The 12,295-nt window shown below is 39.2% G+C and overlaps 1 protein-coding gene across 2 annotated transcripts in view; it reads right to left on the bottom strand.

The window, feature by feature from the left end:
• Nucleotides 1–12,295, bottom strand: part of HECW2 (HECT, C2 and WW domain containing E3 ubiquitin protein ligase 2) — a 160,953-nt gene that overhangs the window by 2,207 nt on the left and 146,451 nt on the right. For both annotated transcript variants that reach the window (XM_051787997.1, XM_051787998.1), the window contains one exon: nucleotides 3,334–7,173. In XM_051787997.1, the coding sequence (XP_051643957.1) occupies nucleotides 7,062–7,173 (112 nt within the window). In that variant the 3' untranslated portion in view covers nucleotides 3,334–7,061. Of the gene's footprint in view, nucleotides 1–3,333; nucleotides 7,174–12,295 lie in introns of those variants that run through there.

The raw sequence follows: 12,295 nt of genomic DNA, 5'->3' as shown, positions 1-12,295 counted from the left end.
TATTAGGCATTTGGCCCATCACATTTTAAAGGAATGTCATCATTGGTTGTATTGATTTAACTTCTTACCAGATGTTATTTCTCTTTCCAAATGCAGATAGTAATAAACAGTCATTATTCGTACTAACAAGAGTAAAGAGGACTTCCAGACACCACCCTTACTTTATTTAAAGCCTTCATTTTCCTGAAAATAACCCAAATTAAAAGCAAAAAAAAAAAAAAACCACAACCCAGACCCAATACAACAAGAAAAAAATGCACATAGAAGTAAATTTTCTGACTCTGTAGTTTAGATTTTCAAAACCTAATAATTAGGTAAAGCATGTGTTGCAGTTGCAGTAACACTAAAGTACTTCAGGATGAATAGTACTTTTTCCCTAGGTGCATTATCATAGCCTAATTTTCAAACAAAAGGTATCCCCTTTTGTATACCCAGTGATCATTCACAGCTCACTGTCCTGCTCCCTATTTGCAAAGTGCAGTCCTATTTCTGTCCCTACTCCTCCAGACTTATCTTCATTCTATCACTGTTCCATGGCTGTATCTTGTATGCTTTCTGTGCTGCATGGAACTGCCCTATCTTATCACTACAGCACCTGCAATTACATTCCTTCCTTAGAATTATTTATGAGGCTTCAGAGATTTATTTACTTATTCATATAGTAATCTACTTTAAAATTACTCAGTTCCAATGTCTGGCTGCAGCCAGCATGGCAATCAAATATGATGTCTCAGCAAAATCTTCTTTTATTGACCTTATATTGCTAGATGAGTATTTCTAATTATAAAAAATGTAATTCTCACTTAAAATGAAAAATGTTGAATAGTCAGTGGAGCATGTCGTGAGCTGCTAGTATTGCAATTAGCAGGCATCACTGACTGGAACAAGCTTTTGGAGCAATCTCATTCAAGGGCTGTATGACAAAGTCTCCAGCTGTGGAAGGCACAGTCCTCACTAAGGTAATAAATCCCTGCTGCTGTGATTTCTGGATCAGCACTCACCTGCCTCACTGCACAGGCTGTGCACCCACCTAGCCAACAGCCTGAAGCAGCCCAGGGGGATCACAAATTCTGGCAGTATAAAACATTACAAGAAAAATCTCCTGCCTCATTAATTTTGCAAAACCAAAATCAAAGGACATTTTACCCTTGGATACATATTCAACTGTTTTCCAAAAATCTTTTATGACTAGTTTTCTTAAACTACTTAATCTGGATGTCAGAGTAACATCGACTATAGTCGACAGTCGATCCTATCGACTCTGGACTGAAGGATGCTGCTTTGAAAAATAAACAAACCCACAGTCTTACTCTGATACTACAGCTTCAGTCAGCGTAGGTGGTCAGCAATTGTCTCTGGGTGATTGTAGGGATTACAGGCAATCAAAAGGGAGAGGAAGGATGGCCTTTGGAAGGCAGCCCAGAATAAAGGAGACCAGAGTCCTGTGGAGTTCTGTAGGCCTATACATTTAAAAGCTAATTACATTGATGTCAGCACAAAAGTATGTTAAATTAGTTGAACAATATACCTCCTGAGTGCTTAACAAAAGCCCTCTAAGTAGACAAGGCTTATTCTAGAAGGGGCTGAATGAGAAGCTTCTGAAAGTTCTAAGAAAAGAAACAAAACAGAAAAGATGAGTTTCATTATTCAAAAGCTTTTTAATGGGAGAAAGGAGAGCAGCATAGCTTAGCTACCTTTTGCACTCACCATAATTTTAAGAAACTTGTTAGAATACCTCTCTAGTTTAAATTTGATTGTAATTATTCTGCAACGTAATCTGAAAGGAAACAAATTCAAAATTTGAATTATTGATTTAGAAGGGGGTTAATCAATGAGTGTACCAATTATTTCATATACTTCTTAGGTGGTATTTTTAGATACACTTTTAATACATACAGATACTCAATGGATTGTAACCATTCCACAAGAGTCTTTGACTGTCATCCTTTCACCTACAGTCAGGAGGAGTCTTTCTAAGAAGTAGTCAGAAAGTCATCATGTAGTTATACAAAACAGAACTCTCAATGATTTTACCTTAAAATACCTACAGCATAACATGGCTCTGAACAAAGCCGATGAAGCAAAGCCCTAAAAGAAGTTTCAACCTGAAAAACATCTTTCTTTCCACAAAATTATTTTTTAAAATACTAGAAGCGTTTAAATAAAAAAACTTCATAGCAATTAACACCCTAAATAGTAGTAGTCTAGTGCCAAAATTAGTCAATCTAAAATTGAACAGAAGTACTATGAAGCTTACTGCATATTTGAAAGAGATGCAAAATATAAACCATCTTTCATTGTGAAAATTTTGTGTTTAGATGGTCAGCTTTATAATTTTGCACACTGCTAACAAAAATGGGTTGTACTGGCTTTACAATAAAGTTCTTTTCCTCTACTATTTACCTAACATATGTTTATCCTCCAGCAAACAAGTAATTTCAAATTCGACCTCCCAAATTCTTTTTTACTGTAAAATATTTAGGCAAAAAATTAGACTAGTCCAAGAGTGACCTGAAAACCAAACTTCTGCTCAGTTCCTACTACTAATAACAGGAATAAATTGACCCTCCACATAAAAACAGTGGCAGGAAAAACAAAACCACTGTATAATTTAATGCAGATAAGTTTCATTTGCTGAAAAGAAGTAACTTGCTTTATGCTTTGGGAATTGAACTTATACTGGCTATTCAAACACAGCTGCTGCAGATTCCCCTTTTGTGAACAGGAATTCCCTCAGTCCAGAGACAGTGTGCTTCAAGTATCTCCATAAAATTCTGCAGCTACCACTGCAGAAAGTCAGTAAACATCTGCAATTAATACTGCTGAGATTACATTTAAAAACCAGATGATACCTTGTGAATGCTTCAGAAAGATTTTTTTTCCTTTTTTTTCCCCCCCTTTTTAAAGGATTAAAAATACATAAGCAACCACAAAACTCTTCTCTTTCCTATAATTTTAAACAGAGAAAACTACCATTCTGGTGCTCTGCCAGCTTAACTCATGCCAGCAACTTTGTCTGATGTCCTGCCAGCATGCTGCTGCCTAGATTTTCAGTTTCCCTGAAGATTACATATATTCCCTGTACCCTGTGTGACCCAAGGTTAGCTGCTGCAAAGTGGAGTTCATGTGGTGCCCAGCAGGCCTGTGTGCACACATGGATTTCACCCCAGATACTCTCTAAGCCACATTAACAATTTTTATGGTAGGTTCAGTACAAGGATAATGAAAATTATGTTTGAAAGCAAAAAAGGCAATTATTTGATGAATACGAAGGTAAAACAGCAGACAGGGGGTGGGGAACACAGTTTGGGTTGAAAGGCTTTCCCATCTTACCCTGCCAGGTGCTGCTGAGGTGTGACAGAGGTGGCAGATGGCTGCCTCCTGCTCTCCTGCCTGCTGCGGGCGAAAGCACCGCTGTCCTTGTCTGGCTTGCAACCTTGAACGGGTGACTGCTTGTTACAGTAGGTGCCACCCTGAGCAATTCCACTGATTACAAGCTTTTCTGGTGTATTTAGGAGTGTGATGGTTAAACTGACTGCTAGCAGTGCCAGGTGAGCAAAGTGCACCTCTGCTAGGCTGGGATTTTGGGACCTGGAAAGAGGTGGACCTGACCTTGCAGTGCTGGGGACAGAGGCCACTCTGCTGCGAGCCTGGCCGGGAGAGCTGCACTGACCTGCAGAGCTGCCTTTTGGCTCGTGATGAGTGGCTCCACCTCCCAGCAGAGCAGGAAACATGGGCACCTCACCTAAATTCTTGCAGGGACTTCCCCCACCAGACTGCCTGATGGAGATGCTGCGGGTTAAGTTAGGACAAGCTGTCATCACTCTAGCTAAAGAGTCTACTTCAGGTTGACTGGCTTTTTTTCTACCTAAATGGGAAGCTCCTTTACACCATCTGGAAGGGCTCTGAGGAGATGCAGAGCTTTCAGACAGGCTTCTCAAGTCTTTCTCTATCTGGACTCTTGTCCCTGTCACAGAGCATAACGAAAGCATCATGGTCACCTGTTGCAGTCAGCTGCAGGACATGCAAGTTGGCATTCACTTGGGACACATTTAATGGGAATGGCTTCCAACACCAAAGGGAGAATATTTCAAGCAGTTGCCAGGAGACGTGGGTGTTTGACAAAGCTCAGGCTTCCTTTCTAATACTCCCTCCTTGCTAATCTCTTCAGGGCAGCAGCATCACTTATACCATCACAAAGAGCCAGCTAAGGGCTCGAGGCACCACAGGTAGCTGTATCCAGGCAAATAACACCTCAGCTTTCAAACAGCATTTTTCTAGAGTCCCCCAGGTGATGCTGGCAGCAAAGGAGAAAGCAGCAGCTTCTCCTCAGTCTCTCTTGGGTTTAACGCTACAAAGATTCTGGATTTTTTAAAATTTATCTATTTTCTAACTGACAGCTGCCCCACTGGTGACCCTGTCACATCTTTACATAATACCAGATCATCATGGCTGATTTAAATTATTTTTACATGCATAAACACAGAACAAATGGGTGCAGTAGATATATTTAAATAAAAATTGACAAGATGCATTTATTGTTTTAGTTTTGTACAAAAGCATAACTTAAAAGGCAAACTAGTATAAACTTACTTTGTGCCAAGTATTTAAACTTTTCATTCCAAAGAGTATCTGGTTCAAAACTTGTAGATACAGTTTCCACCTGGGAAATCTCTTTTTTAGACCACAGATAACACAGTATTGTAAAATGAAAATTCTGTAGTCCTTCCAACATTTTGCTTCGAGTGCCAGAGTTTTAGCTACTCAGTGAATGGATCATATGAAACATGAGCCATGCTGGAGTGACCTGATGAAAAGTGTCAGTTTGCCTACTGCTCATTCATGTTCTGAAAAAAGATGTGCATTAGGATCTGTGACATGCAATCTTAGCAAAGACTGATAAATATATGTGTAGAAAGAGGGTGACGTGTTTGGATTTTTCTTTGCTACTTCATACCAGCCAGAAGTAGTGTAAGAAAAGCTATGTTACTTAAGAGAGTCCCAGATGTCATGCAGAAGCTCAATTAGTCTTGAAATAAAAAAATGCTTTCACTCTGATTTTGCTTTTCCTTTGCACGCGTAACATATTTTCAGTAATTCTGAAGGGTTTTCTCGGTCTCTGCTGCCACCACCACAGCTGCACCTGCCTTCTGACTTGGAGGGTGGACTGGCAGTCCCTGCTGACGACTTCTCCATAGATGTTCACATCCGTTGGAAAGAACCTCCCACAAGAACAAGGCAGGATACCTCCCTGAGATGCCCTTTCAAGAGTCTCCAAAGTGAGAACGTTACTTCAAAAGCTACTTTTCCCACAGAGCGGGGCTTGCTGTGCTTCGGTGCTACCAAAAGGGCTAGCACAAAGCCAGATTCATGTTCTTGTCATCCAGTATCCACGTGCAACTTCTGGAATTTTAAAATGTGGTGGGGATGCACTGCGTGACAGCAGCTGTACAAGACATGGCGTGCAGCTGCACAAGTGTTCCACAAGACCATCTGGAGGAAAGTACCAAAAATAGATGCGAGCAAGCCTCATGTATTTCAGCGAAATTAAGCATAAAGAAATTGGTGTCCATGCAGTGTTTGATATGCCATAAAAACTGTTTCAAATAACATTTGATAAGAAAACTATTTATCAGTGAAAATGCAAGCTTGGACACTACGAACCGTTTACATCTTGTAGGTGTTCACTGATACAAGACAGTGGCATTATGACCAGTGGCTCACCTTAAAGTAGGTTACTCATGGTTTTCCAAATGAGCTAGTGTTTTATGGTGCTGTACAAATAAAAATTTGTGGGGAGAATATGAAATATCTGTATTAAACTCCACTGCATTAAGTTATCCAATGCATGAAAAATGACCCAGATGCATTTAAAATAAATGCATATTACAATATCACATATAGTATTATAAAATTATTACTTAAGTGCACAGTCCTGATATCTATAGACATGGCACTGTGAAGAAAGCCTGGTTCCTAAGCGTTTTTATAGATACTTGATAGTGATGCAGTTTGCTATCAGTCAGATCATAATGTCCCTTCAACTTTGGTACATTCAGTGCAAAATATTTTCGGGAGTTTTTTTACTCTTATAAAAATAAAAGGCATTTTTTCCCCTTGAGAGTGCTTAAAGAATAAACACTAGCAGAATGTCTGTTCAAGCATGGAAGTGACAGAACAGAAATAGCGTTTTAGTTTGCTTGGTTCCTGTTTACACTCTAAGAAACATAATATAATGAACCTATAAAAATAAACAGAAGTCACTGTGTTAGGGGTTTTTTCCTGATATGATGTGATAAATTGCTAGTTTCTTCTTAAAATAGTTTCCATGCAGTATAAAGCACAAAATCAGTCTTATTAAGTTATTAAGTTCATTGTAACAGCTCATATTTTGTCATACACACCACTGGCAAACGCATTTCCACAAACCTCCTTAATGCAAGCTGTTGTTACGTCCTTTGTTGCTGACTTGCCTTCCAATTCACTTCTGCCCCAGGAACTTGAGCTCTATGGTGCACCCCATGCAGGCACTCGTAGTCTTAGGTAAGCAAGTGCTGGATATGCTTTTACAAAATATGGCATAAAGTAATGTACCTTCATGAATTTAAAAAAAAAATAATTAGTTTGTATGCTTTTTCTTTTATAATTTACTGGGTAGATAAGGGGCTGAATGATTTCACATTTTGACTTGAATTTTCTATTCAACAACTTTGATGAAATCCAGTGTTTGGGTACATGTCAGTTTTGCAGTAGCCAGATTGATCACAACATGGCATCACGTTTCTTGTTTGCTCAGAACATAAATTAAAGAAGCGTGGAAAAACCATGGATTGCAAGACTTGGTTCTCCCTGCACATCAGGCACACTCTAGTTTCACTGTAGAGAATTCTGCCACTACCACAACGCTTTTTAATTGCTTCGTAAGCTCTTTCGTGGAACCTCATTATTTGAATTGCACCATGAAACAATTTTCCTCTAGGAAATCCAATACAAAAGTTCATTCATTCCTTGAGAAGACAGATCCACAAAAGTCCAATGAGCTGGGCACTGTGGTTTGTGTATCACTCCAGTCCAAAAGTACTTGTCTCTTCAACTGCTGTCAACAGTTTTTCATATAACATAGAGAATGATGGGTAAGGGGGGAGGTCCAGACGATTGAAACAAGTGTGAGCCCTGAGGGGAAAAAAAGAGAGGAGGTGAAGAAGTACATTATTTAAAAGGTTCAAAAGAGAACACACAGACTGGTATGTGCTTGCACAGAGACGGGCAGATAGTATTTCTTTCAGAAGACTGTGTTCTGTCAAATCATGTTTTCCAAATGAACAGGTAGTGAGGTTTAATCTACTTTCTTCTCATTAAAATAAGCCAGTAAGAAGCATTTATGATGGTCTTTAGAAATACACTGACAGCCCAAAAGGCATGGGATAAATTTTATCCATTAAATGTGCATGAGAAAAAAAAAATTATACAGCATTCAATTCGAACAGTCTGGTCTGAAATCTTGGCTTTAAATGTGTCTTCTGAGACGCAACATTTCTTTTCTGTACTGATGACACTTGAATACTGTATTTATAATAATAAACAAGATATTTCCATACATCTCCAGATATATGGGAAACAACCTCACAGTAGTAAGGGACAGACAAATTAGATGCTCCTCCTTCTACAATTTCCTTGCATTGTACTCTTGGGAAATCACTGCTTGTGCTGATTTTCCCTAGGTACATACCTGGCCTTACAAGCCAATGACTTTTGTAATTACACGAAACTATGCAGGATGACCCTGTGATTTATTTCTCAGTTTTTGAAGTCCATCTGCCTCAGTTTGTTGACACATTTGGAACTGTCTCTCAAAACCTCTTCCAGAGAATGGAAAGGGAGATAACAAAGGTTTCTCTTCGTAATAGAATAATGGATATTATTGCCTGACCTCAGGGCAGGCTAAGGATTGGACTTTCTAAAACACTGTAGTGAATGAGCCTGCTTTAATGAAATAGATAGCGTAACTATGAACGTGATGCATTCTTGAAGATGAAATGATGCAAAGAGAAGCTGGAGGAGGCATCTTTTCTGCTCTGAAGCTTTGTAACAAAGTCTCACTTGAGATTGATTTTAGGCATTTTTGTATTTTGGCAGGTCTATATTTACAAATAATTCATTCTTCTGCAATAAAACACACCATAGAGTTATTTATATACAATCCAGCTGAAAACCAAAGTCTTCCTGCAGTGACTTGCCCTTCATCAGTATGATCTGCATTAAGTGTAAATATGTAGCATGTTAATGGAAGGACTGAACAAGCTCCCTCCTCATAGCAAATGTGACTCCTCATTTAACCTAACCAATCCAGAAATCCAAGTGTCTACCACAGACCTGTACAGACTTTCTCTGAACTAGAAAGTGCTGCCTTCCATGTGAGCAAATTCACTCAATGCCATTTTAAGTGGCTCTCAGCTCCTGACTATGGGGATGGAACATGAAGTGAAGTGGGTTAATCTCGCTTGTTAAAAAAACCTAAGAGTCCATTACAAACCCTCACTGACACTGAAACACTCAGTTAAAGCCTTGTAGTGTCATAAAAATATCAGGCTGAAGAAATGTGTACACAGTACACAAAGCCACACTATTATTATAAACACAGTCCAAACACCAAATATATAATTGTATATTTGAATTAAGCACCCTCCCCAAATACAGTACTCTTAGAAGTACACTGTTGGCATTCCCCCACCTGGTATTCCAGGAGCCTGGTAAAATTTCTGCACCCAGCCACCTCTCTAAGGCTCCTGGGGGAAACCTTGCATTTTACTCCTTCTTTGCCTTTCCAAAAACCTTACAAAATAGTATCTGTCATATAACTTAAATTATTGCATTTCTTCCTGCGTACTTAAAAAAAATTGAAAATATTATCTTTTGAAGAAAGAGACTGATTTAAGCCCAGCAGCAAATGGAACTCGGTGATCTCTTGAATTCAGTGTAGATTGTGGAAGAGTCTCGGGCAATTAACAGTCTAACCACATGCTTCTGCTGCATGGGGCTGGCAGCCACTCATTAGAACTATGGATCATGCTGTGTGGGTTGTAAAACCACAAATTATAAAAGACATAGTGTATAATTAGCAAGATTTCGTTACTAAATGGTTTAATAATAAGCCAGCATGTTGTTTACATTTATTAAGAGAACTGAGTTTTATCTTAATTTTGAGGGCAATTTTGAAAATGCAGTCACTTACTTCAGAAAACCAAGTAATTAAAAAAGACAAAACCAAGACCTTTGTCTTCTGAGGTGATGCATGCTTTTCTAACCCCAGCAAACAACTTCAGAAGTTTGAGAACAAAGGTTTGTCTCCCTTCTGGACAGTGTTTTCCCATTTCAAACCACATGGGCACTAACTGTTCATCTTCCTGGGCTCACATTTTATGACAACATTTCAAACCACCTTGGCTTCTAAAGCCTAGATCCCTGATTAATCTCCCTTTCATTTAGAGCGACTTAGAGTTGAAATCAAGTAGTCAGACATAAAAACTATTTTCACGTGAATCATCACATGCATATGTATATATAATGTACAGCAATGAACCTGGAACTAATTTCTCAGCATGTGTGTGAAATGAAAGAGTAACAGTCCCTCCCCTGATTTAGTCTAATCTACAACACAGTATAAAAGAAGGAAGTAGAAGTTATTATGCTAGACCTGTAATAATCAAACTTTTCAGGCCTTTTACATCCTGCCTTGTTAGTGTAAAAGACAGTGATACAAGCTAGGCAACCTGACATGCCTCACAGAAATCTCACTGTTGTGATTCAGCAGAACTGATTACACAGCAGTCAGAACAGTGGGAATTAGGTAAACATCTAGTGAAAACTTTTATGTTTATATTCACAGCTGCTTTGACCACAATCACGTATCTAAGTAACTAGACTAGTTGCCCTTTGGATCTCAAAATCAGGGAGAAGAGATGGGGATAGGTACGCTTATGTGTTTACACCACTGCAGTAGTGTTTCTAGAAACAGAGGAAGAAACAAAGTCCTCTGACTTGTTAAGCTTTTGCCACCCTCACACCAAGCATTATCAAATTTCACAAGCACTCCTGCTAAAAGGGCAATTTGTAGAGTTCAACACTGCTAGGAGCCAGTGATGGTGCCTTAACATAAATGCTTTAGTTATCTGAGAATCAGTGAGAGCCACAGAGTCCTAGGGCAGCATTCTCAGCAGATACAGCAATGTGTTTACACACGCAGGGCTTGTTTGGAAACCTCTTGAAAGTTTGCTACTCTGGGTCATTGCTAAGGCTTTCTTACCTTAAAGCCAGTACTACCCACTGTGTGCACGGTGAGGCTTTGAAGCTGGTGAGACACAGGCTGAAGCTACCCTGCACACAGGAACTAGATAGGTAAAAATCTAAACAGTGCTTAGGGCTTAACCCATTTATGTATAAACACGTAAGGAGTTTTACTTTTTACAAGATCAAGGTTCCCCACGTGCAAGCAATACCAGGAATTGCTTGCTCATGACAACTGTAGATGTTTGTCATGCACAGTTGTTTTTATTTTAGCAAAATAAGTGTGTTTTTGGTTTATTTTAACATTAACATTTGTGTGTTAAAAACTACCCACAGAGACAAAAATCAAATGTTTCCTAACCAAGGGAATCACAAGTGAAATTTCAAGGACATACTGTAGTCTCCCAAAAGTGAGGAGGTGGCATTTCCCCTACACTTGATGAACACCCTATGGTAGCAAAGATTCTCAACACATTTCTCTGTGTTGCACTACAGGAAGCAGTTTTATTCTGCAGTTTATTACAAGCAGTGCTCTGCATAACCTTTTCAGAGGAAATTCTGAACATCCTGTTCTGGCAGGTCCTGACCTTTTCCATTCTGTGAGCTCTGCTTGTTAGCACCAGGAATTCCAGTATTTGAGAATATATGGAAAAACTCAGGCAATCTCTTTTCTTACTTAAACTCACAAAAACAATCTTGAATTCTGAAGTCAGAAATTACTTTTAAAAAAAAATCACAGCTTTTTCTTTTTTAAACAGAAACAAAGCTAGTTCATAGGTCAGTCATAATCAAACTATAAACTAGACTTGTTGGGCTACAAGATACTACTAGGCCCCCAGAAGATATTAGAGTATTTGAGTTGTAATAGCAATTTCCAGAATTTGGTTTCTCTAATCCTCAGTCACCTGGCTCTCATTTGTACTGTGAACTGGAAAGATGGCTTTGTTTAAAGGCCACCTGCCGTGCCTGTGGATTTCACTGCATCCATGACTTTCTCCATGTGTTCAGATGGCAGCCCTGAGGCAGGAGCCAACCCAAGAGATGTCTCTGCCTTTGACCTTATGCTGGAGGAAAAAGCTACGGGTTGTTGGTCTGAGAAACTCTGTGTGTCTGAGCTGTGGTCTGAGAAACTCTGTGTGTCTGAATTGTGAGAAACTCTTGCCAGTGTCTCAGATGAGACTTCGAATCCAACTTATTCCTGAGGAATCTTGTTTATGAGGAGCGAGTTAAGATTAGGGCTGAGTTTCCTCCATGGATCAGCCTAATGCAAAGCTACCTCCACAAGCTGTACACAGCACATTAAAGCTGGCATCTGACTGAGTTAGGTTTCCAACACTGCACACACTAATCTGTGTATAACCACTCTTAACCCATTCTAGGGGCTACAGAATTATAGAACTGGATGAAAGGAAGTCTTCCAGAAACATATCAGTCCGATCTCAATACAGAAAAGGCAAGAACTCGTCATTTTTTGTCAATGAAGAATCCATGCTAGAAGATGTTTTTCGCATCGTTCACAAGCTATTAATCTAGTCCTGGCATTGTTACCATGGACCTCTGAAAACAACCCAACTCTTTACAAAATGGAAAATTTAGAAAATTTAGAAAAGCATCATCCTACTCCTCCAAACCTGCTATTATCCAATTTAAAAGCTGCCTCTTGTCTGCAAGGGCTTGTACAACTCAACTCCTGCTTTCGTATCTTGGATTTTCATACTGTTCCTTTACCCTCTTCACATATTTCAATTGATCCTACTTGTTCTCTTTGAAATCCTCACCTTCTCTTGTCCCTCCTGTTGCCTCTCAAGTCAAATTAGTCCCTCCCCCCTCTTCTGCATTCACAACTCAACTCTTCAGTATTTGTTAACACTCGACATCAGGGCAAGCATAAAAATTACATCACTAAACTATACCATAAAGGCTCTGTCTGATGCAAAAAACATGACAGTAGCTTTCACTCAGACACAGTCACAAGTGCTATTTAATTTTAATTCATATTAATTTTTGCTCT

Source organism: Manacus candei, unplaced genomic scaffold (assembly GCF_025592945.1).
Source record: "Manacus candei isolate 608988 ecotype Guabito, Panama unplaced genomic scaffold, ASM2559294v1 h1tg000023l, whole genome shotgun sequence".
Taxonomy (NCBI): domain Eukaryota; kingdom Metazoa; phylum Chordata; class Aves; order Passeriformes; family Pipridae; genus Manacus; species Manacus candei.
Note: the sequence above shows the minus strand (reverse complement) of the source record. Positions and strands in the feature narration are given on the sequence as shown.